Genomic DNA, 26154 nt, shown 5'->3' on the forward strand with positions numbered 1-26154 from the left:
CAGCCCTTATATCTGAGACGCGGGTAGTGGAAGATGAGCGGCCTGATCTGTCTCTCTCTGTATATGAAAATCTGGAGTCTGGAGCTCCAGCGCTGGGGTTTGATAGCTGGTGAGGAAGCACTGTAACCAAAGGGTGACTAAAGGTTCATTTTAGACAGGAAACAATATGACTAACAATGAGCAAGACCAGTGTTTGTAGAAGAAAACAGAGTGTTAAAAGCAATACTGTGCAATATCTTCTCTTTCTAATAGTAACTGGATTTGATGAACAAAAAAACACACTTTAAAGTATGAGGGTGATAATTAACCACCTTAAAATAACTTGTTTTCCTGGCATCTTTTAAAGCAGTCTGCTTATTTATTTTCTGCAGACTGAAAATAAATCCATGTGCCATATTGCTTAGGATCATGGTGCAATGATATTATTGTAATATGCTGTGTATGTAACATATGTAAGATTTATGTGCGTTAGATTGATATTCTGGAGGAACCTTTATAGCACTGTGCAGGGTTTTCTATTGAAGCTGATCATAATTAGCCATACAATGCATTAATGTAAGTACATATAGACAAATAGGGTGACAAGATGGGAAATTTTTAAGAACAGAAGCAAGACAAATTCCACTGTAGTGTTTTTTTCAGGCATCAACATGAAGAACTAAGAATTATGCCCTGTGTTCATTTAACCTGTAATGAACTGCTCTGTTGCGTTCTTTTATGAATGATCCCGCTGATCAACTGAGTGATCAAAGCGGCACACTCTTAATCATAGCTCTTCTCCATGAGGTAAAGAACTCCGAGAGGTAAACATTCCATCTGGAGAATGAAACAGCCGGGACCTTTGATGGGTCAACAGCATCAATCAGAGTTTACTGTCCTGATCAGCGCTGAACCAGGGTTTTTATTGACTGCGCAGGTGATAAATAACCTCCACTGAACTATATTTGGGTGAAGAAGAATGATCCACCTCCCTGGTAGTCTCTCACTTTTGCCTATGAGATTATTCCCTTTAGTTTCCATTCAGTAGCTTGTAAATTATTCTGGCAGTGCAGTCACTTCATGCTTTAAGAAAAGACGCCTGTTTACTTCAAGTACCAGCAGATGGCGTCATAATAAGTCAGATACACTGACTGAAATAGATTGAAACAGATGAAATAGATTTTAAATGCTTTAGTGCAATCAAAATTGGCAAACAAAAAAATATGTTCTTTTTTTTACTCGACTTTAGCCGTTTCTAGCCCTGCAGAATTTTTTCTCCCATATCGTATGTTGACGTCCAAACATTGCACATTGCAAACATTGCAGCCATGGTTGAAAAAGGCTCAGATTTGCTGGTCTAACACCAAAATTGTTTTTTCAAGGTTTTCCATCAGAGTTTGTAACCATGGCTGTGGAATTGGCTCTAATTCTTCCACACTTACAGAGGTGTACCACTGACATTTCGCAATAAGTACAGCTTTGTGCACTGGAGACCTGTCAAGACATGAAGACAGAAACAGTTTTTTCTCCACACTCCTTTAAACCAGCAAAAGGGTCCGTTTTTCTCTTCACTTTCATGTTTTGATCTCAGCCAAAGTGCAGCCTGGACCACATGAACAGAAAATAGAACTTAGTTGTTGTGTTGCAGGTGCTGTGGGTGCAGATGCAGATCATTCCTGCAGTGCACGTCATACACTGAGGTTTCCAAACTCTGTGTGTGACCATGGTTCACCACCAGACCAAGCTTTTCCATCATCGTCTTCTACTGCTACCCAGCACGACAAGAACATGAGCCAAAACAGAGTTTACTACCACAGGAGCCACACAGACACACCCCAGGGGTATACACTCACACAAATGCACACGCCCTGTGTCGGACACACCCCTTGCCAAGCGCATCAGAAATGCCCCGAGGTATGGTAAAACACAGTTGCTCCATCAAACATTGGCTACAGCAAGCCAAGGAGTGTATGAAATACAGTCTTGCATGTGAGACTAAAACCTTTCTATCTTCTCATGCACAACAGAAGGTACTAAAACAGCTGAGCTGAACTGAAACTTGATCCTAATTGCACATAAATCTTGGTGAGATTTCTAGCTTCATTATGTTAGTGCATGAAATAGCTCACCAGAAAATAAAAACAGAAACTGTCAACCTAAAGCTTTGAAGCATCAAAAGTTGCGCTGTCCATTTGTTGTGCTCTACTTGTATAATCTGTGTTCTCAGTTTTAACTTTGAACTCTTTTTAGAACTGTGTCATGTATATGGTATTTAGGATTTTGTTGCTTTATGAGTTTTTCCTCCTTTGACAATAGTCAATGAATGATGCACATTAACAGGTTAATTGCTCTCTAGTGTGTTGTCAGAGATAACCATGTTGTCCTCTGGGAAATCAAGGAGGAAGGCTTACTGTTAAAAACTGAGAAAAGTAGGAGGAGGAAGAAAACTATTACTCCGTCACGTTACTTTTCATAACTGACATCATTGAAAGAGCTGTAAATCCAGTTTAACACTGAAAATGTCACAAATTCCACCACTGCAATACATTCTTCCCCATCTATTAGCTTCATTAAAGCCTCACTGTGCAGTGAGTGCAAAAAGCCACCACCTGTGCAGATCCACAGCAGACTCCAAACTATTAATTCTGCATACACACTCTCTGTTTTCAGGCTTTCCAGTCTCCAGTCCGAATGCCCTCCTTTCAGGAAGTGGGACAAAGGAATTTTTTGAGCTGCCCACTGTGATTCATTGCTGACACACACACACACACACACACACACACACACACACACACACACACACACACACACACACACACACACACACACTAGGTTTAGCCTTTATTTTAACTTAGCTCATTATTCATGGCTGAGTTTTAACACGACGACCGGCACTCTGACTCAGAGGGCTTCTGGAGGAGAGTCAGGTGGAAGTTGAAAGAAGAACTCTTCTTCTAGAAAGAGTTTTGTTCACGTTTTCTTTGTTTTACTGGCAAGCAATGCAGCATCAGAAAATCTAAGTGTGCAGTTTTAAATTGGTTTGATATCGTTTTTTTTTAGTCCTAAGAAGTAAAAAGGAAACAGATTTATATATATATACATATGTATATATATATATATATATGTCGGCTAGTAAAGAATGTACTATTGCTTTAGTGCAAAAGAGCTGGAATTAAACAAATGTAGGTTGTACGAAGTCACAAGACAATAATGCACAATTATAACATTTTATTAGTGCTTGATATTGCCTTATAGTCATAGACCGATTAGCTTCTGCAGCACCTGAAGAGCCGCACGAAGCTCCAGTGGAGGAAAGGAGGCGGGGCATTGCGCACCACGAGAGGAACTGAGATGTGAGCGGGTCTCTCTGCTGGATGCAGCCAGAGTTTAGTTCCACGCGTTTCAGCAACAGCAGGTCCACGGGCTTGCCTAAAACCGAAGGGTTTAAAACTAAATTGGAAGAAAAAAAAAACTTTGCAGGGGGTTTATTTGTTTCACCGAGAAGCGAGAAGAAGAATCCCGGGTCACTCTGGATTTATTGAGAAAGTCTCAGTCTTGAGAGATTGTCCAGCGGAATATGATTTGAATCAACAAGACGTACCGCACTGTTGCTCACTAACAGAAAAGCAGGTAAGTTTGTTTCCAACTCCGCTAGTTTCCAGGATTTTTTTTTTCTTTCTTTCTTTCTTTTTTTTTTGGATATACTGTATATTCGTGGACCCTGACCCTCTCCTCCTCCTCTGTATATCGCAGCCTGTTTGGAAATGTTTTTTCTGGCCCCTCACACCATTTCACCAACTTCCCATTTGTGTTTTCTGAGCCTCTAGCCATGACTCACTTTCCTTTCAAACTGAAAACATTTTCACTGTTTTCCACCTCGCCTTTTGTCTTTTGGAAAAAAAAGAGAGAAAGAAACAGTCATGCTTAGAGGTTGTGATCTTTTTGTGTTTGGTGCAGGTGCACACTAATGTGCCCCCAATTACTCATAACAGATAAAAAGCAAGTCTTTGCTTCTCTTGACCCTGTCCTGGGATGAGAATGTTTTATAATAGAATCCTACATTGTTTAATGCTTATTTTCTTTGGCACACTATCGTCATCCTGCTGTGTTATTCCGTTTTTGACATGTATGAGTACCGCTTCATGTTTTCTGCCTTCAAGCACCTGTTAGTGCTGTCTGTGTGAAAATCTTCTCCGTGAAACATATGTTGCATCTGAAAGCTGAGTTTTCACCCCCAGACTTGCTCTACAATAGCAAATGAGCTCGTACCATTCAGACATGATATAAATCAGGCAGATAGCGCACACTGGGGGGGTTCTGAATGGTCTTACGCATAGCTGTGGGCATGAATATAAAACCCAAACTAACTGTGCAGCATGTTATTGGCTTATTTTGGTTTACAGCCTGGGTCTGTGTGTATGAAGCCACATCCAGACAGGGAGCATGAAAATGCGCATTTTGCCAATTCCCTCTGGTGTTGCTGTTGCCCCCCCCCCAACAACCTCCCAGTGGATTACCATTTAGTTGGTGGGGTTATTTATCATTTTGCTGGAAGGTGCCCCTTGCCTTCTCCCTCCCACCTCTTTTGTTTTAATTAAGTTTATCTTTGCTCCCTTGGGTACTTGCTGTCTAAACTTAGGCCAGTGCCTGCTTCAGCGTGTAGAATGGCCTCCTCTCAGGGTGATTCACTGCTTTGCTTTGTGCTGTGGTCACATGGGAGCAGAGCCGAACAGAAGTGCTCGCCCAAGTCTTGTTGCTTGTTCATCCAGTGGTCAGTGAAGGCAGATGTTCAAGTGTCCATGATAAGAGGACTGATATCAAAGTTCTGTGTCACCAAAAAGCCTCCAGTGACTTGAGTATGACTATATTAATTGCTTGTGGTGATGTGAGTAAACCCTGACTTTACTCCCTGACAGAGTTCTACTTGTGAATCTAAATAAGGGATTTGAATCTTCCAAATCAGCACAAACTGGAGCTTTTTCCCAAAAGTTCACACTCTACACAATTAAGGCCACCTACTCAGAGAGGCATGTGATGAATGCTTTAGTGCTTGTTGTTATAGCAGCGATGTTTTAATAATTCATTTCCCGTGTCTCTTATTTCTGGAACAGGATGAATCTCTGTTTGCTTCATGCCATCATGTTGCTGTGGGCTGTTCGCTCCAGCGTGCAGGGCCAGTGCGATAAATCATCAGAGGATACCAAACTCAACCTCTCAGTCACCTATGAGCTCCCATCGTTTACTGCAGAATTCCCAATCCAGAACATGGTGATACTGGATGGAGTCATCTATGTTGGTGCTGTAAACAGAATATATGCCCTGGCCCCAAACTTGAGAAAGCTGTCAGAGTACCACACAGGTCCGCTGCGTGCCAACGAGACCTGTGGCCAGAAGCTGAACGGAGCAAGCAGCAGTGGAAGAGTAGACAACCACAACATTGCCTTAGTAGCGGAGAACGTTTACGACAAGGGGTTGTACAGCTGTGGCTCAGCAGATAACGGTGTTTGCCGCCGTCACGTCGTGGATGATGGCGTGAGAAAAAGTGTAGATGAAGAAGTCTACTGCTTTGCCGACAATAAGAAACTAGAAACCGGGCAACCCGATGACTCAGATGTTGTAGTCAGCCCTTTGGGCTCCCAAGTGCTGAATGTGGAGAGCAATGTCATCAAATTTTTTGTTGGGAACTCAGAAATTCCCGGCAGAAGAAACATCTCAAGCAGTGCAAAACATCCCCATACCCTTTCTCTGCGGAAAATGAAGACAAGCCAAAATGGTTTTACTTTCTTCTCAAACAGATCATACATGGACCTAATTCCATCTCTACGTGGAAATTACTACCTGCGCTACGTTTACTCCTTCCAGAGTGGACCATTCACCTACTTCCTCACCGTGCAGCAGGTGAGCAAGAACTCTCAGGCCTACCACTCCCGCATAGTCCGCATGTGCTCCACAGACTCTGTGATTCGTCGCTACGTGGAAATGCCCCTTCAATGCATCAGCACCAATAAGCGACGGCGGCGCTCTGGGACAGGTGTGAAAGTGTTTAATATCTTGCAGGCAGCCTATGTCACTAAAGCAGGAATTGACCCGGAATTCCAGAAGCTCATGAAGTTGGAAGAGAATGATGATGTGCTGTTTGCTGCCTTTGCTGAAGGAAAGCCAAACTCTAAAGACCCAACACCTAATTCAGCGGTTTGTGTGATTGCCCTGAAAAATATCAACGCCATGTTCAAGACCTACATGGGAACGTGCAACACCATAGAGCCATACCACTTCACTGGTTTAGACAACATTTCCTGCTACAATGGGGTAAGAGCTGGGAATGGGAGGGGCTTACAGTTCAGTAAAAGTCATTGTAGACCAGAGGTGGGGGAACGCCAGGTCTCAAGGCCAGTGTCCTGCAGGTTTTAGATGCGTCCTTGATCCGACACAGCTTATTTCAAGGGCTAAATTACCTCCTCAACATGTCATGAAGTTCTCAAGTGGCCTTGTACTGAACTAATCATTTGATTCAGGTGTGTTGGCCCAGGATGAAATCTAAAACCTGCAGGACACCAGCCCTTGAGGTCTGGAGTTCCCCACCCCTGTTGTAGACTTAGAGGGAAAAAAGAACAATCCCATTTAAATAGAAAAAAATATTTGGAAATAATGTTTGTCTTGCTTTTTATAACTTCATAGCGTTTCTCCATTTAAAAAAACAAAGCAATGTCCATGTATTGTTTCAAATATTTGGTCTTTCTAAGATATAATAGTTCTTGCAGTTATGTTCCAGTACAAGTCTGCAATGACTATTGCTGCATTCACATGTATTTTTATGGCACTTTTTATGATTAGAGTGAGTTTTCCTGAAGGAAGTTTTAGAAGTGTTCCAGTGAAGTTTTACAAAGATGTCTGATTTTAATCTTTTGGAATTATAGCCTTTACCTGTTAGACTAAATCCCATTTAGTTTGTTGGACGTAGAGACTGTAAGTTACTGGGTGGTCTCAGGTTCACACAGGCGTTGTATCTACTTTGTGCTCGTCTAAGTTCCCTTAAGCAAGACATTGAAACATAACTTTGACCTCTGGCACCTGTTTTTAGGGGTGTACAGTGCAGTCTGTTGGTCAGGGGCAGTTCTCGCATTGTTGTGGCTCAGTAATCCAGCACACTGAACATGAAATTATAGAATGACAAGGAGCCAAAAAGTCTTGACCTTCAGCTTTAATTTGAAGTTGTTAACGTACATATTAGATAAACACTGTACAGCTTGTTGTCATCTCAAAAGACTCATTCCACATTTGGAGCGAAAGAACAGCCATGTAGATTTTTTTTTTTTTTTATGCCAAAATCACCAAACGTTCTTGCCCAATCTGTCCAACTCATGATATGCTTTTCATATGCTAACGAAATATCATTTTCTAAAATAAGCAAAAATAAGAAAGAAACAGAAAATGTTGAACAGCAAAAGATCAGTGTGGATCTTTCCGTGAGAGAGTTTATAGTTTCAGTCTCTGAAAAGGACCGAAGTATTAAATAAAATTATATTTTCATTGTATGTTGATTGGATCAACATTTAAAAACATCTGCCTGATGTTGTGGGCCCTTTGCTCTGTTCTTCAAGTCAATACTGAGAAAGTTTTGGTGGTTAAGCACATTTCCTGCTTAGAGAGGCTGCTACTGTCAGAGAGTGCAGTTGTCAAGTTAGGAGATGCTTTGCTCTACAGCAACTTTCAGGTGGGTGACACAAGTCAGAATAACATCCCCATAATGAGAGCCCAGGTTCCAGCATAAGACTGCATTGTAACAAGATGAGTAGCAGTAGTTACTTAACTAACTGCTTAGTGTTTTAATGTTGTGGCTAATGGATTTTTTTGGTTTCTTAAAATTTCTTTACCTTTAATATGATGTGGAAGGATCTCTGAATTAAATCTGAAACTCAGCTGTAGCTAATATGCTAGAGAAGTCCCCCCTCCTCCATTGCTGTTGCAAAATTGTTGAAGCTGGTCATCTTTTCTGCTTCGCCTCTGTCCTCTGATCTATCAGCAATGGCCCAATCAATCGGCTGAATCATCTGATCAATAACGACATGAAGTTAACTGCTGACCACCCTGACAAAGGGCCTGTCAATCTGTGTACTAGAGCTTGCTCCTCCGTGACTTCATCTTTACTTAACCTCGGCATCAGTCAGTACTGTATATCGCCAGTCAGGCACTGGATTACCTCAATATATTATGCAGTGAATAGGTTGTCAAAGGGCAAGCACACACAGGAGTAATGAGAGAGTCAAGTGGAAACAGCCAACACACTCCAGAGGAAAACTGCTGTCAAAACACTGGGCGTGTGTTACTACAGAGGCTGTTTTTGTGTCACGAATTGGCTTTAAAATCGTTGGATTAGCCTTCATAGTAGCAACGTTTATTGCCGCTTGACTGCAAACCACAACCATGCACCATATCTGGGGTTAAAAAGCATTTCTGATTGCTGAGGTTTGCACAATTGATCCTTTTTGTTGTAGACTGTGTACTCCAGTGAGTGACTTTTGCATACTAGGCTGCTGTGTTTTAGACATTTTAGTGGATTTCTCAATCTTTCTAAGTGTCCTTCTTGTACAAAATAAAAATCAATAAACAGACAGTTTAAATTAGCTTGAAATGCATAACCCGTTCCAGTAAACAGCAAGTCTGCAATATAGTGTAATCCTCATGAGCAAAGATTTGTTTACATTCAGCGTTTGCCATTGCTTGCATGCTTATGGCTTAACAATCCTATTTAATGAACCTTTAGAAATGGCATGTTTGCAGAACTGTGTTTTGAATAGTCTACATGCTTATTCCATTCCATTTCCCTCACACAGACTTTAAGAATTGCAATTTAGTTTTGAACAATCACCTTGCTCTCATTTAAAAAGATTCAGTCAGTGCTAAGTGGCTAGCCTTCCATCTCCTGCTTCCGTGAGAAGGAAACAGGAGACAACTGAATGCATCGGCCGTAGCTTGTTATCACCAATATCCGATTCAGCTCATCAAAGAAGGATAACTGATCTGGATCAGTGCATCCCTAGTCATTTAGAGAGTCTTTTGTTCTGTGGTCAGAGTATCTCCAGCTCTAGGTTTGTAAACTGCAGGTGCCAACAGTTGTACGTTTTGGTCTAAAGATCCATTGGTCTGCCATTTGAACCAAAACGTACAACTGATGGAGAACTGTGTCATGTGCTGCTACACATCGTGCAGCAAGGCTGCAGAGAAGAACAAGAATACCATCACTAGTTGAATTCTAAGACTGCAGAGTTTGGTGTCTATCCATGGGATGAGGAGCTCACTGATGAGGCAGATGATCAGATCATTAGTAATTGCACAAAGTATGTGTAGTATTATATATTTATTGCTCTAAAAGGTGTGAGTACATGTCCTAATGCATGCAAATTCAACCTCATCCTGCTGACACGAATACAAACTTTTCTTGCTGTGTATCAGTTTTCTTCTGCAGGTCTTTTTTTTTCTGATGGATTCGTTCTTTTCTGGACACATTACCTCGACTAAATGTTCATTAAATGTTCACTGTTTGGACACTTTTATTCGTTCATGTTCCACTGCATCAGCAGATGCAAAATGAGCAGAAATGTAGTCCATAAAACATTCCTCCAATGTGCTACAAGTGATCAAAATCTGCAAAGCTGTATCTTGCCAATCTGCGGTCTGATCTTTTAGTTCTGAATGTGGTGATTTTTTTTCTTTTCTTTTTTTTTTCTTTTCTTTTTTTTTTCTTTTGTTTTTTAACGGGACCTTACAGACAGACATGAAGAGTGACACGTGATTGAAAGGAGATTGAAAGCAGCTTTACGAATACATGCACATACGTGGTGGGTGGGTGTTTGTGTACATCAGTGCAGTCCTGACAGCTATCAGCAGCAGAGATCCACAGGGGAAAGTGAGGAATGCTGGGAGCAAGGGATGGTGGGGGGGGGGTGGGGGGGATTTGAGGGCAGTGCATATCTGACTCTCAGTGAGCTGTGATGAATGGCTGGGGGATAACAGGGCATCAGCAGCTGGGTGGAAGATGATCCTCTAAACCCGCTGTGGCAGCCAGCCACACTGGCAGTGTCTCTGCCCTGCTTGCTCTGACCCCCACCTGTTACCGGCACCTGTGGGAAAGTGCAAAATGCATCCACGGCAAAACGGTTTCATCATGATGAGCACGAATTTGCAAAAGTGCATTGGTGTTTAAAAATTAGAAGATGCGCTTTTAAAGTTTGTGTCATTGTAAAAACAGGACTCTCATTGGGACAGAGCGGGGCGGGAGGGGGGAGTTTAAAAATGGAGAACTCAAAACAAACCACAGACCAGACCTAGTTGCTCTGTGCATCACTGCTGAACAGATGTGATTTTTTTTTTTTTTCCCGCTGCTTAACAGTGAATACATTTGGATCCTGAACCATTTATCTGCTGTAAGCTCACAAAGTTTGTTGAGCTACTGTGCGCGGGATCAAAACAAAAATCTTCCTGTTGCAAATCAAACAGCTCCCACCTCAATCTACTTCGGCTCCAAACTTCTTGAAAAGGAGACGCATTTATCAGATGGCAAACACCGAGCATACCCTTTTCTCTCCTGAAACCACAAACAGCAATTGTCTGTTTCCTCTCCTTGACAGGCTCCATAAAAACTGCTGTTTTGATCACTGAGTGAGAGTGCACTATTCCATTATTAGACATTCTTTCCTCTTGACTCAGTTGATTACAGGGTGACATCAGTTTTTGCTGGAGGTACAGGAGCATCTCCGTGCTGTGTAATTATCAGAGGACTCCGTCTGTTGTCTCTTTGTCATTCACTGCAGTGCACACATTTTGATTTAAAAGTTGATTTTAAAAACTGCGCCTCGTTCTTTCTTTTGAAACTGTTTTTGCTCACTGCTCCTTATTTAGTATCCTGACACAGACATGCAGCCACTGTTGACTTTGTTTCATTCGTCTGCAAAAAAAAAAATCTGGGGTTTCAAAGTATCTCAAAGTTTGAAACTAGAGTTGCACAAATGCAGCAGTTCAAGTGCCGAATTGCTGCTGCCAAAAGAGCTTTTACTTTTGAATTTCTCTTTTATTGCTGACAGTCCTCGTGTCCTCGGCTGCCAGGTTAAGAAACAAGCTGTAACAACAAAAGGCTATCGAACAACTGTCCGCCTGATGCTCGTGCTTTAAGTATGGCGTAGAGTCATGGCTCCACTTAATAGATTTATGACCTATATTCAGTGGCATATGGCAGGTAGACTCTGTTATCAGGAGGTTTGTGAGAGTTAAGCACAGCCATAAATTCATGAGCTGCAGACATTTGGAGGATTCATACTTAGGCACACAAGAGGTTATTTTTGTCAGTTGCTCCACCAAACTGTGTGTTTCTGATGGAAGACTCCCAATAGGGATCTGGATGAGGTTGAAAGCTCAGTGTAAGAGCATGTTTGAAGTTTTTAAGTGCTGGTTGTCAGCTCAGACGTGCCTCTTAACTCCATTTCAGGCAGCAAGATATGATAAATGTTGTAATGATGAGTGGCCCTCTTTTCAGCTGTCTTTGTGACAGAAAAAATCTGCTTTTTAATTATTTCTGCAGGCTTATTTCTGTCTGCACGCTCCTCTCAGTTGCATGAAAGCCATAAAACTGAAAAAATAATAGATAATGTTAATCATGAAACAACTGAGCAACCAGGAGCAACTTCTATTTACTTTAATATTAGTTTATAATAAATTAGATCTATTGAGGATGTATAGAGCAATTTAAAAACTCCCAATTATCAACAGGTAACTGCTAATGAATCCATTAATTTCTTCAAAATTGAAATAAATACGATTAGAATTTGTGTGCATGCTAAATCCAAACAGGTTTTTGAGTGCTTAATCATCCAGTCTCATTCTTTTAACTAATTATCTTCTAAACACATATGCTAAAATGTAATCTCAGCTCAGCGATTGAATTTGATTAGTCAGATTTTATATTTCACTTGCCCTCCACCTCTGAGAGAAATTCACGAATATCAAAAGCACTCTTTAAACTATTGATCCGGCCCCCAGAACGTGCTGTGTCCTGACAGTATTGCTTTTGAAAAAGACATGTGAAGCCATTTTCTGGGGTAATGTAGTGTGCAGGGCCGTGGCAGGGATTTTTGAGCCTTTCCTTAAGTCTACTGAGGGAGCAGAAACACTTGAGACTAGAAATAAAGAACAGCCACATTCGGGGTCAAAATTATCATCGGATTACCATTGATCTGAGAAAACCCACCAAAGGCTGATTGCTTTTAAATTGAATTTTGGGCCTGATTGATTATAGTGCGAGTAATATAATTCCAGGAGGGAGACAGTTTTGACCAACGATCATTTTAATTAAGCTTCTTGTTTAAATGAACAGGTTTTAAGTGGTGGCTTGAAAAAAAAAACAAAAAAAAACAAACTGGCAAACAAGCTGCTACAGATACTCACCGAGTGATATTTTGTTATGTGTCTGATTATAAAATAGTAAACGTCATTTTATGTGGTTTCAGGAATTCACAGGTATTTAGTTGCTAGATGAGATATAATTTCATTATATGTGCAGATAAAATTTTTGTATACAACACTGAGTACGTACTGTAAAAGCTACTTCATTAAAATATGGAACACAAACACTGCTGGAAAGTGTTTTGTTCCTTATTGCCTCAGTTTTTAATCATTAAAAACTCTATTGCTTCTACTTTTTGCACCTACACTTATGAGGTTGTTACTTTATTTTACAAATAAAGGTTAACATAGTATAACTATAAAAGTGTAACTATAAAAAAACACTAATAACTCACACGACCTACACAGGTAATTTCATTAGACTTGTCTTTTTTGAAAAAATGTGCCTGAAAACTACAAAACAAACTGGATGTAGCTGAATTGTGTCCCCAACAAAGTAAGTGGGTAACCTTTATTTATTCACAGCTTGTAAAAACACAGAGAGGTTTAAGTATTGGGGCGGGGGAGACAAATGTGTATGAAACTGTAAAATGCATTATGTCAAGAAAATACCAAGACACATATAAGAAATGTAATGTATCTAATGTGACAGCAATTACTGAGAAATCAATCTTCACTTTACGTGTCCCAGATGTTTCATAGATTTTTTTTTTTTTTTTTTTTGTACTTTTCCACTGACCTAATGAGAGTTTCAGGTGATTAGATCCACAGCTGTCAGACAATAGATGGACTTATTGCTGCAAATCTCTCAGTGGTGCTGCTGATTCACTGGGTTCTGCAGTGAATGTCATGATTTTCAGCCCCACATGCCCAAACCTGCTTATGACATCACTAAGCTGGTTCTTGTTCATTTAAACATATGCATGAAACAGATGTGCAAAACAGCAGGCTTTATTAAAGCAAAGGACATTATAGTCATCATTTAATGAAGTCACTTAGTTTTTTTTTTTTTTTTTGCATGTGTGTGTTGGGAGGAATTTTTACTTTTATTCACAGAGGACAGTGGTGATGAACAGGAAATGTGGGGAGAGCACGTACGGGAGTGACATGCAGTAAAGGCCCGTTGGCTGGATCGACTCCATCTGGCTGTGATGAGATTTTACTCCAGTGGTATGTGCTCTAAACATTTGGCCATAGGGTTGACCTAATACACCATGACACTTGAACAATACCTAAACATTTACCACTATTGGCAGCCAGAAAATGCATTATCAGTGACTGTTTTCTTCACAAGCTATGGTGGATTTAGCTCTTAAAGAATTTTTCCATTTCACTTCCAGGATAGACAGACATGTAACAGGTGCCCGCATATACAGAGTAGAGAGAAGTGGCGGTAACAGAATTACAGAGTACAGACAAATGTGCATGGGTTTTCTCACAGCGCTCCATTTTCCTCCCACAATCCAAAGACATGCACAGTAGGCTAACTGGCAATTCTAAATTGGCGTAAGTATGGACTTAGGTGTGAATTGTTCCCCTTTGACAGAACAACAGGCTTGGATACTCACACCCAGTGATTCTGAATAAAAAGAATTGATGGATGATATGATAAAAGGAAATGATCTTACATTTTGTGGTATCTGATGAGTCTGTATGTTTATGTTACTTTTGGTTTGTGGCACATGCACCTCCATCCTTTACACATTCTGCGTTACCACTCATGCCACAGATTGTGTTCACATGTCCGAGCCTGTTCGTGCCATTGCTCAGTTGGGTGCAGAACCCGGCGCTGCTCACAGCAAGCGGGTGCGTCTCCGTCTGTGTACAAGAATCGACAAAAGAATGAAAATAGCAAGTTCTTGTCCTGTCCTGTCGCTCTCTTTTTACTGCTCGTAGGCCAGTGTTTTGATAAAGAAGACATTGCATGAGTGATTGTGAGAAGGATAAGATCAGAGCTGTGTTCCAGTAAGTTGCATCTATCTCTTTACATATGTTAACACAGAGCTTTTGTGCGTGTCTGGACACCAGGTAAATAAAAAGCAGAGCTGGCGAAATATGTTAGGTTTGTTAACAGATCAACTGAACACAGCAGCGTAAAAATGAACAGAAAATAGGATATGCACATATGATTCAGTGATAATTGTAGGGACAGAAACTAAATCATCAACTATGCTTTGACTGATTCCAGCTGCTCAAAAATGAGAAAATCATATATTTTATTGATTTCAAAGTCTGTGTGAAACTCTGATCTATGGGCAAAAAGAAAAATGGAGAAAATAATCAAGCAATTTGCTGATAGTCAAGATGTTCATTTGGCTATAAGGGTGAATCCATAATAATGTTCAACCCGTGTAAAGTACTTTTTGCGTACCATGACATCTTGGGGAATTCTTCATGCCCTAAAGCAAAACATTCTGACTTGCTGTGAGGCGGTAAGAGCTGGCAGCTCTGTATTCCTCCATTCTCAGAAGGGCATTGCATCACCTGACAGCCATGTTGGGACAGGTCCCCTCTTCAAAAGGAGAGGCTTGGTCAGCACCCACTCAGGAAAAAAAACATGTATCCAATGTCTTGGTTTCCAAAGTTTTACCCTCAAATTAACCTCTCCTTGGAGTTGTGCCAATCATGACAAGTTGTGCTGCTACTGTGAATCATTAATTTTTGACCAATACGTGACTAACGGTCACCTTACAGAATCTTTTTTTAATTTTCTTTCAGTTTTTTTTTTGCTTGTTAAAGATAAAACTGTTGTGCAAAAGTTTGCCTTTTTTTTTTTTTTTCTTTCTTTCTTTCTTTTTTCAACGCTTGCAGCAGTGTTGGGTCATTGTGAGCCTGTTCACGTCTGCAGGCATTTCCAGGCAATTTTCCACATGATTCCACATTCAGTCAGTGTTAATGTTTAGTTTGAACCCAAATTGTTAATTATTAAACCAGGAGTTCAGTTTCTTGTTTTGATGGAAGAGTGCGTAAATTGTTTTTGCATAGTCTTTTGTATGGATACCTTATCTTTGTTCCCTAGATAAAGACGGGTGTAGTAAATATGCAAACGGTTGATGCCTGCAAGCTGTCTTTCAACAAGCAAGGTGGGAAATTACCACCAGCCAAACATCAGCCAAACAATGGTAAAATTAGGCCACAGCTGTTAGGATTTTTATTGCTAACTACAACTGTTCTACCACGGGGATGAAACAAGCAATTTAACCCCTTAACTTATTTTATTTTAGAGTTGTTAAATTCATGTTATTTCTTCTTGAACAGCAGTGTGAACTTTAACTCTTCCTTTAATCTCAAGGATGATTACACTTGGAGAAGTTTTCTTTTTAAGTCCCACTTTCTATATTAGGAACACACATTTATACGTTTTCTGTAAACATGCTATCAAATGGAAATATTCTACATGCCTTATGCATCATTTTAACTTTCAGGCAGACATATATGGTATCTTTGGAAATTTTACAGTCGGCACTTTAATTTAAGACTTTAAACATTTATAATTTTGTTTGGAGGCTCGGCATGAATTTGCAATGACCAGTTTGCATGTGACACTGTTTTCAGTGACGAGAAAGAATCTGTGGAGTGTTTTTCTTTCTTTTGTGCTCTTTTTAAAACCATTTGATGACCATTTTTAGACGTTTATGTTTAAATAAACCCAACTGCGAAACCAGTATTTATTTTATTTTTTTTTAATGGTTATTTTTGAAAACATCTTTTTCTGCGGTTCGCTGATATAATTCTGAACAAATTTCTTTGTTTTTCCAACCAATCATTGGTGATCACTGTCACACTCATGTCATATTTCTGTTTTGACACGGTGATGCAAATTAGATACTTTCCTTAAATGCCATGCCACTGAGTCTTTCATCTCCGATCTGCTTTTTTTAAATGCTTCCTTTACCAGCATGGAGACACTTGCCAGCAGTGCCAGAAGCCATTTATGATACACTTGTTTAATGTCAAATATGGAGGCGTTTTGCTCCGTGGAGTTTGTGAGTCAAGGCCTCCAAGCTATTTCCTAATCAGCTGCATGCCTACTACTCGTCTATGTCACCACATAGTGATATCCTGCTCTGAAATGAAATAAGGTATGTGTCTGTCAGGAGCGCCCCCCCCCCCCCCCCCCCCCCCCACTTCCCTCGTGCTCGAAATAAAGGACCAAAAGCCTGTCCTGAGCAGTGGCCTCACCTCGACCCCAGATCACTCTTACTTCCTTGACTCCGGGTCCTTCGGGCTTTGTCATAAGGTCTGTCTCCCCCTTTGAAAAGCTCATAATCGCAAAGTTCACTGGAGCAGCAAATGATCGTGGCAGGCCTGCAGCCACATTAAACTGGAAGGACAAAAATACAATTTTACCTCATCTCCTTATTTCTGAAGATATTGGAAAAAGGCAGTGTGTGTAGATTTTCTTTCTTTCTGATTCGAGTCTGGTTGATGAGCTCCTTGATACCATAAAGGCCCATTGTAAAAACTGAGGCTTTTCTACCTCTAAATGCATGATAGCTCAAGAATCAAACCAAAGTGAAATCACGACCCGTGGAGTCATCTCCTTTGGCCCTGTGTGGACTTCAGTCCTGCAAAAACAATAAAAGAAAAAAGATGCATATTGTCACTGGATATAAATTGTGGCTCTCAAGCTTTGCAGATATTGGTTTTGTGATTTTTTTCACTCAGCCCAAATGAAACTGAGGGGAACTGTATTTTAAACATTTCCCAATTACAAATAAAACATTAACAGAAGTGACACCATGTCATTCAACAGGAAGGTCTCACCACACATTAGGACTGATCCTTCTCCATTCCATTCAACCAGTAATCCGCACACAATGCAAGCAAGGGATTATGCCAGAATGTGTACTCAAGTAATGGAGGAGGTCGGAGAACAAACCCTCCCCTCCATCTCACTGTCTGCACACTTGTATGGCTTTTATCCCCCTGCTGTGCCCCTGAACAATGCACCACAAACAGAAAAGGTATCTTGCCAATCCCTGGGACACCGCAGATATTGTCTTTGCAGGCTTTGATCTCACCTTCCTCATCAGGGATCATGGTTTGAATCATTTAGTGGGAAGTGGGTAAGCTCACACCTGAGGGCTGAGTAGCTTTTCTTGGAAATGAATACTGTGTTTTACAGTTAAAAGCCACGCTCTGTACACAGCTGGAGCCTTCCAAGATTGTTTTGATCATTTTAGTTTAAGGACTCTTAAAAAAAAAAAAAAAAAAAAAAAAAAAAGTTATTTCCCAAAACAACAATTTGCTATATTTAGTTTGTGAATATAGAATTATTCTTCATGATGCCTGCAAATTTGACAAGCATTGTGTTTGCTAGGCTGCATCATACACCTACATCTTAATTTTCAAAGTTAAAGATGGAACCAAGCCGTCATCATGGCACAGTCTTACTCGGATCCTCCATTAACAATTTCTGGCTTTCCAAACCTGATCCATGAAGATCTTTATTTGTGCAAGGCGGTGAAAAAGAGGGTTGAGCAACTCTGCAAAGTTTGATGCCAACTTCCAGGACTTTTACAAGTGAGAAAAGTAGCACAATGCTGCATTGTTGTGTTCAAGGGCTGCTCTCTGAGGATAGACGCAATGCTAATATTTCTTTTGTTTGCTGTGTCATGCAGTCTTGTGTCTCAACTGCACAAATGGCTGCCACCTGCAAGCTGTCATGACAAGCTATGAAATATTTTATGGTGACTTCACAAAGATCTGCATCCATAAAGTAAAGCGCCTGTTTTCAGAAGGTTTTTTTGACGAGGTTTTGTGTGTGTTTTCATGGGATTTCTTGATTATATTTAGTCTTTTTATCACTAAGCAGCTGGAGTTCTATATTTGCTCTTCTGTCACTTGGAGAAAAGACGCAAATATGAAAGGCCATGCAGCTGAGCAATAAAAGCCATTTCAGATTTAGTTGCATTTGTTTGGTCCTCTTCAGCTGAGGCTGATCTGAGATCTCTGTGTGTAGAAGCGCAGTGTGTCTGCCAGCACTATAGTGCAAGTGATCTTAGCTCATTCAAGACCACACTGAGTTGAGGAGGCCTGCGTGTGCAGACCTTATGTTGACCCTCAGCTGATAAGCTGTCTTGCTGCGGGAGCACAGGCTGGTGTTGTTTACAACCTAAGGTTATCAGGCTGCTCCTCAACGCTTGTGACTCGGTTATCAGGCTTCTCCTCAACGGCTGCTGTTGGGCTGCAGCTCTCCAGCTGCCGTGTCCTTTCCACATATGTGTGTAAGTCCTGCTGCCTGTAAGATGGAAGTTCACCTCTGAAGTCTGAAAAAAGATGAGAAGCAGAGAGAGCCACTTGTAGCTAATGTTCTGAGCTTTAAATGGTAGCAAGAAGGGCGCAGGAGCCGTTTTTGGAAATTTCTGTTCACAGTGAAGTCTTCACTGTGAAGATTCTGCCAAGTGTCTGCACCGGTGGATGGATTTGATTATTCCAGACTGCTGGGAGGAGGAATTTCAGAAAAAAAAAAGATATTTGGCTGAATAACTTGTCACTTTAAATCTTGTGTGCATATCCCTGCTTCAAAGCCGATGTTGGCCTTCTCAGCATAAAGTGCTTGATATTTTGACATTTTCAGTGAAGCTGTTTTTAAGCCTGCCTCTCCCACTGATTACTTCAGTCAGAAAGGGTAACGCTAATGCTAATAAAATAATGTAAGTAGATGATTAGCGCTCCTCGAATCTCCCTGAAAAAATCTCGACAATAAATCAGCCTCTCCTTCATGCATATTTATGCCTGTAATTAAGAGCACATGTAGAAATGGCAGCTGCTTCAGTAAATATGACCAATCGTTCCACTCGGCTGTCAGCTTCAAGATCGATGTGATCTCAGAAAGACGCTAATGCTCTAAAATAATGTCTTGAGTGACTAATATCAAGGCTGAAAAAGCAAAAAGCAATGTGGTGCTCATTTACACCCTAAAATTAACCTTTGTCATTCGTCATTGACTTACAGCGCCGTCAGCTAGTATTAGGACAGGGTGTTCACATTTATATGCACCCACATTATACTTCTTGCCCTATTTTCTTTGGGGGCTATATAAAATGATGAGTGCCATAGTGTGTACAACATTCATCTTAGACAAAGATTAACAAATACATATTTTCTGCAAAGGCACCCAGACTTTCTGATGGTTTCAGTTTATTTCTCTTGGTTTTGAGATATGTGTCTCAGTTTTGATTCTAGTGGTTACACCATCTGAAAAAAAAGTTACATTATCTGTGAAAAATGTGACATTTGTGTCTATTTTGTAACTATTCTCCTCAAGGAAACTTTACTTGTGAAATCTCCTCACAGCCAAGATGGGACACTAGTATAGTGTGCTAGGGTGCTAGGGACATTCACAAAGGAAGAGACTATCATACTGTGGCTATCAAAGACCAGGTAACATCAGTGAAAATCACTGAGATACTGTAGCAGTTACAGGGGGCGTAACTGTTGGCTAGTGGGGGATAATCACATTTAATGAATCTACGGGTGACCGTGGCTCAGGGGGTTGGGAAGCGTATCTGTAACCGGAAGGTCGCCGGTTCGATCCCCGGGCTCTCTGTCCTGGTCGTTGTGTCCTTGGGCAAGACACTTTACCCTACCGCCTACTGGTGTTGGCCAGAGGGGCCGATGGCGCGATATGGCAGCCTCGCTTCTGTCAGTCTGCCCCAGGGCAGCTGTGGCTACAACCGTAGCTTGCCTCCACCAGTGTGTGAATGTGAGAGTGAATGAATAGTGGCATTGTAAAGCGCTTTGGGTGCCTTGAAAAGCGCTATATAAATCCAATCCATTATTATTATTATTAAACTTTGAGGTTAGTGATTCCTGCTGACTAGCATATGAAACGGTGGTGTAAATGGAAGAGGATTACCTGTGCAACTGGAGCCTGAAATGCCCCCTAGCGACCAACTGTCAAGTACAAAGTAGGGCTGCCACAATTAGTCGACTAATCATGATTACGTCGACGCGTCGTTTGAAGCTTTGTAAGATCCCAAAAGACGCAGGAATAAGTAGTAGTATTTAAGAGTGTAATAACGGACTGAAACAGAAGATGGCAGCACTGCATGTACAAGGATGCCAGCTGCCGTTAAACCCCGAAGAAGAAGAAGCTGTGTCCCAGAATTCATAGCGCGGACCAGCGCAGTTGTCAACAATGGCGGCTAGTTAGTTTTAATATTACTCTTATTATTCTTTTTGGGTCACAAAATAAAGTTTAACATATTTTCAGGCGAGAATGTAGCTGTGTAAACCTCAAATATCTGCTCAGTTCATCAAGACACCACATATTTTCAAAAGCGCTCCGACGTTTTCAAAGATGTCTGTTACCCACTAGCTCGATAGCTAGCCGGGGGCAAGGCTCACTAGAGCCCGTGAGAATACCGGACTCCCGGAAAATCGTTTTCAAACCCACCGCCATCTTTCGCTACTCAGGTTAAACCTACATCACTTAGATAACTTAAAACTGTTATTGTTTGGCTTTTTTTAGTATTTTATTTGTTCCTGAGTAAATCGGTTTGGCTGAGAAATAAAGTTATAGTTTTTACACAGCTGACAACTGATTATCAGAAGTGTGAGATGCTCGAGAGTATACTCTGGTGTCCTGTTATATTTTAGATAGCAAGGAGCAGACGGCTGAGTTTATTAAACTCCACCGAAACAATCTGCAAATGTCATTAAAATTTAATAAACTACCATCTTGTCTTTATTTTTAGTTAGCACATACCTTAAACACTTCAAGCTGTAAGCTAATGATAGTTATATAAGAGCAGATGCATGCTGGTGCAATAAGCTGTATGTTTTACATCCAATGGATGCATGATCTGATTAGTCGACTAATCGCAGAAATAATCGGTGACTAGTCGACTGTCAAAATAATCGTTTGTGGCAGCCCTAGTACAAAGTGACATGTGGGCAGGGATTCTAGTTAAAGCATTGCTTTACAAGCTGTGGGGTAGACCTCACTGATGAGACCAGAGCCTCTGAACGTGGGGGTGGACCATTTGAATGAATAGGAGTTTTGGCAGTGAATAATAAGCTACCAATAAAACTGTAGTAGTACTTAACAAATAAAAGTCAAAGGGTAAAGGATTAGTCTAGTTAGTGTTTGACATGATGTTTCATGCACAAAATGCAAACCAAGCATGAAAAGCCTAAGTTTATATGGTGTTAAGTATCTCCAATATCCAAAGCTTTTATGAAACACCTAGGACAAGAGCTGTATGGAACAATACCTAATATCAGTCACGCATGGGGGGAAAACGACCCATCTGTTACTGAAATACTACAGAAATTGGTCTTGTACAGCAATTGCAAAACCTCCTCCTTCTGTATGTGTGAATTCAAGAATGTATTAAGAAGTCGATCCCTCTGCTTCCCTTTTAATCTCCCTTTTTTTACTGTAATTGAAGCCACTGTGTCAGTCTGACCAAAATGTATATTTGAAGGTCAACTCTGGAAAGCTCATCTGAAGAATGTGCCGTTGCCTTTCGGGAGAGGTGGAATCATTCTCAGTGAGAAGAAAAAGTATCTTTTGGCTCCCAGTCTTCAAACTCAGCAGTCCATCATCCTGCTCCTTATTTTGAATTGTGCAAATCCCCAAGAAGAAGAGGAGAGAAATATGTTGATTCATGCTTGAGAAGAAGTTCCTCTGTCTCACAGAGGTGAAAAATCATCCCTTGCCGTGTTTTCTGAGATTATATTTTAGTCTTTGACTGGAGGGAGAGGAGACAGGATAATTATTCATCCGGCCAGGTTTCAGACAGTTAAGGTGATTTACTAGGGCTGAGAGACTGGAAGCTGCATTGTTCCTTTGTTGGAGAAAACACACACAACCATACACACACACACACCAGCAGATTATTTAGAATGGACTGAATCTGTGTGTGTGGAGGGAACTAAAGGAAACAGAAAAAAGAGAGGAAGGCAGTTAGTGGACAGAAGAATTAAAGGGGGATGAGGAGCAACATTTAGCTCAGGGACAGCTAATGGAGAATAGTAGAGGAAGAGTAGCTTACAAACACTTTCAGCATTTCCATGAAACAATAAGATTTGTTTTCATTATCTTGGCTGAGCAGAGAAAATGATATCCTCCTGCCTGTGTTGTGTGAGAATTTTTAGTTTAGTCAGGACAGGAGGTGATTTGTTTGGCATATTAGATAAATAAAGACAACAATCAAGCCATCTTTCCCCTTTCTTCATTATAAGAGTGACTTTCGCATCAAAGGATCAAAAATTGTCATGAACTGAGCGTGGCATGGCCTCTGAAATGCGTTCATGAAATGTAATTTTGTACTATATATAGTGAGTTAGAATAGTGTAAAAACAATACATTACCTCATTGTCACTTACCACACTGTCGTTTTCCTCTGTGTGGAGTTGTCAGCTAACTCTCGGGCAACTTAAATTTTTTTGGTGAAATGAGTTCTCCAGCAGTGCACAGCCTGCTGACTTAGTTCAATTTCGAAGTGACACCAGACATGACTCACGTGTGATCTTCACTCACCCAGTTAATCAGAGCTGGTCAAATTGGTCCAGTTGGCAATTTTTCTGTTGCCAGGTAATTATTGCAAATGTACTTTTTACAGCAGGAATGCGAGCCACGTGTTTAATATCCTGACAATGGTGATCTGCTTTTACAGCTGCATACAACTGAGTGTCATCCTTGTATCTGTAGAAATCGAATAGTTGTCAGATATACTGCTCAAAAAAATTAAAGCAACACTTAATAGGTTCTTAATAGGGGAAAACCCATGCTTGATGTCTGTATCATATGGATTTTGGAATGTGTTAGGAACAAAAATTATTTGACATTGTTTTAAATGAAAATGATCAACCTACAGAGGGCTGGATTCATAGATACACTGAAAATCAAAGTCATTTTCTTCCAGCTGCTCAAATGGTACTCGGTAGTTTTTATGGACCCCCAAGTGCTTGTATGCATGCCTGACAACATCAGGGGATGCTCCTAATGAGACACCAGATGTTGTCCTTAGGATTACCTCTCACATCTGGACCATGGCATCACTGCGCTCCAGGATGGTCTGAAGTGCAACCTGGTGGTGTTGGATGGATCAAAACTTAATGTCCCAGAGGTGTTCTGTTGAATTTAGGTCAGGGGAGCTCGGGGGCCAATCAGTGGTGTCACTTCCTTCATCCTCCAGGAACTGCCTGCATACTTGCGCACATCAATCACTGTTGTACACCTGGAGGCACCCAGGAGGCACTGCTCCAATGTAGGGTCTTACAATGGGTCCAAGGATTTCATCCCAATACCTAATGGCTGTTTTCCAGCCTGTAGAGGTCTGTGTGCCTCTACATGAAAAAGCCCCAGTGATAGCCTGGGTCCTCGGCTGAAGACGACCCAGGCTATCACTTACCCATCACCAGTCATGGTGAGCGATTTTAAAGGCGCCATAAAGACGCTTTAACATCTATCACATGTGCTCAGGGCTAGCCTGCTTTCATTAGCAAAGCACAGGGCAACAGTAGTTGACCTGCCAATTCTGGCATTCTGTTGCAAAAGCCACTCGGGCTCCACAGTGAGCACAGAGCCCACTAGAGGACGTCGGGCCCTCAGACCACCCTCATGAAGTATCTTCAGTCACACCAGTGGCCAGCGGGAGGTCATTTTGTTGGGCTCTGGCAGTGCTCATCCCATTCCTCCTTGCACAAAGCATCAATCCTACTGATGGGTTAAGGACCTTCTATAGCCCTGTCCAGCTCCACTACAGTAACTATCTGTCTCCTGGAATCTCCTCCATGCTCTTGAGACTGTGCTGAGAGACACAGTAAAGTATTACTAGTATAGTGATATATATATATAAAGAAATATAAGAAGAACAGGGGGGCAGAGATACTCCATACACAGAGAAGGAATTAGAGTATCATTAACAACTTTAGTAATTGTTTCAAGTGAAAAAAGTGACTAAAATGGTTTGGGAAGTTTGCTGAGGAAAAGTTATTCTTCTTCAAAGTGTTTAGACAAGTTAATAATTAGAAAAGCATTGAGTTGAGATTCAAATTGATCTTACTATCCATTGAAATTCTGCAAAAATATAACAATTAGCAACAGCTGTTAAACTAAAATTAAAATTTTATAGCATTTATGGCACAACTGCAAGATGGTTAAGTTTAGAATAAGTGCTTATTGACATCTTCCTAACTCAGTGTAATTGATTTTGAAGTTGATTGAAAAATGTATTGCTGTTTGTTTTATTTGGTTATCCATATATAATTAAACAATAACAACGTTTTTTTTTTTGTTTTGTTTTTTTAACACTGATTCAAAGCACATGGGGAAGCTCAAGAATTCTGAGTACTACATAACCACAAGCTCTACAAATATGCAGTGGTTGTTCAGATTAATAAAACTCAAATATGCCATACTTGTGTGGTTTAAGTATTTGGTTATTGACAAATACACATATGCCTCACATTTTTAGAAGACGTGGTCACATTTCACTACAATCGTCACATATTATTCTCCCTGTCTTCTGTTGGACCTGTTTATGTGTGCAGATGTTTTTCTCTACAACACACACTTTCAGACTGTATATTGGTACCAGCCACCTGTGCATTTTAAACACACACACACACACACACACACACACACACACACACACACACACATATCATGGTTGTTACAGCTGTTGAGATCAGGTTGCAGAGTATCGTGCATACTGACTCCAGGTGGGGTACAGTAATGTGTGTCCCAACATAAGTGCAACAATACCCTGCTGCAAACATACACACACGTGTACACAGACATTCTGGGCCCATATGTGCGCACATTGCATTTGCTTTCTCTTTCTCTAAAAACTGCATTCACACACACCCCAACGACAGCCAAACCTCCCTGCTGTCTGGAGTGTGCGATCGCACACGCGATCAAGAGGTCAAAGGTTATTTGAGGGAGAGTGCCAGCTGAGAGGTCAGCAGTGACACAGACCTCCTGAATTTCATGAGTGCAAGTTTGCAAACACAGTGTTATACCCCCACAACAAACGTTACATTTTTTTATATTAGCAAAAGTGCCTTTAACCTCATTTTCCCCTGGATTGGCACTGAACACACTGTCATACCGAAAGCCTCTGCTGGCTGTAACCCAGTCCATGCTTTATAATTCAGGTATTAGTGTATCTCTTCACACTGGACCCAGGAGCAACAGCGAGAATATGAAAGTGACATTGAAGCCTATGTGGATCACCTTTCACCCTCTCTTGACTCTCCTGAGCAGTGCCCCAGGCTTTTGGGAGCTCCACAACGCCGAAACCCTATCGCAGGGCCGTTGTTTTGGGGACAATAACTGCTGGTTAAGTACGGAGCAAAAGGTGTACAGTATCTCATGTATGTGCCCCGTGGTGCCTGTTACACGACTGGAAGACATGTTCACAAAATGGCTTGAAAGATGTAGAACATCTTGCCAACACCATAAATCTTCTAAAAGATGAATGTAAGAAAAATGTGAAAATGTTGCTTTGAACTTATTAATCAATGACCTTAGTAATACTAACACTTTTATTAATACTGACGTTTGATTGTGGAAATAGTGAGGTGCTCTTTGCAGAGTTCCTCTGAGGTTCCTCTTTTTTTTTTTTTGACTGTCAGTTGTTGAAATTGCACTTCTTCTAACTGGCAGTTACTGAATAAAAATATTTAATTTAAGTCTCTATCAGACTTTAAGGGAAACGTCACCCTCTTGCAGAACCTGTTTGACTCTGTGGCAAACTCTCTGTCTCTGTGCCAAGAAACAGCCAAGGATAACAGCAGCGGTGCTTCAAACGAAGC

General features: G+C 40.9%; 1 protein-coding gene across 2 annotated transcripts in view; it reads left to right on the forward strand.

Annotated features, from left to right (window-relative positions):
* The first annotated feature begins 3271 nt into the window (after positions 1 to 3271).
* The window catches only part of met (MET proto-oncogene, receptor tyrosine kinase), a 66622-nt gene continuing 43739 nt past the window's right edge, over positions 3272 to 26154 (forward strand). Inside the window, exons 1-2 of one of the 2 annotated variants that reach the window (XM_040026533.1) lie at positions 3272 to 3609; positions 5091 to 6288. In XM_040026533.1, coding sequence (XP_039882467.1) covers positions 5092 to 6288 — 1197 coding nt within the window. In that variant the 5' untranslated portion in view covers positions 3272 to 3609; position 5091. The remainder of the gene's footprint in view (positions 3610 to 5090; positions 6289 to 26154) is intronic. The other variant, XM_040026532.1, reaches the window with a different exon arrangement.

The sequence above is a fragment of the Simochromis diagramma genome, unplaced genomic scaffold (assembly GCF_900408965.1).
Source record: "Simochromis diagramma unplaced genomic scaffold, fSimDia1.1 OVJJ01000293.1, whole genome shotgun sequence".
In the NCBI taxonomy this organism is placed as follows: Eukaryota; Metazoa; Chordata; class Actinopteri; order Cichliformes; family Cichlidae; genus Simochromis; species Simochromis diagramma.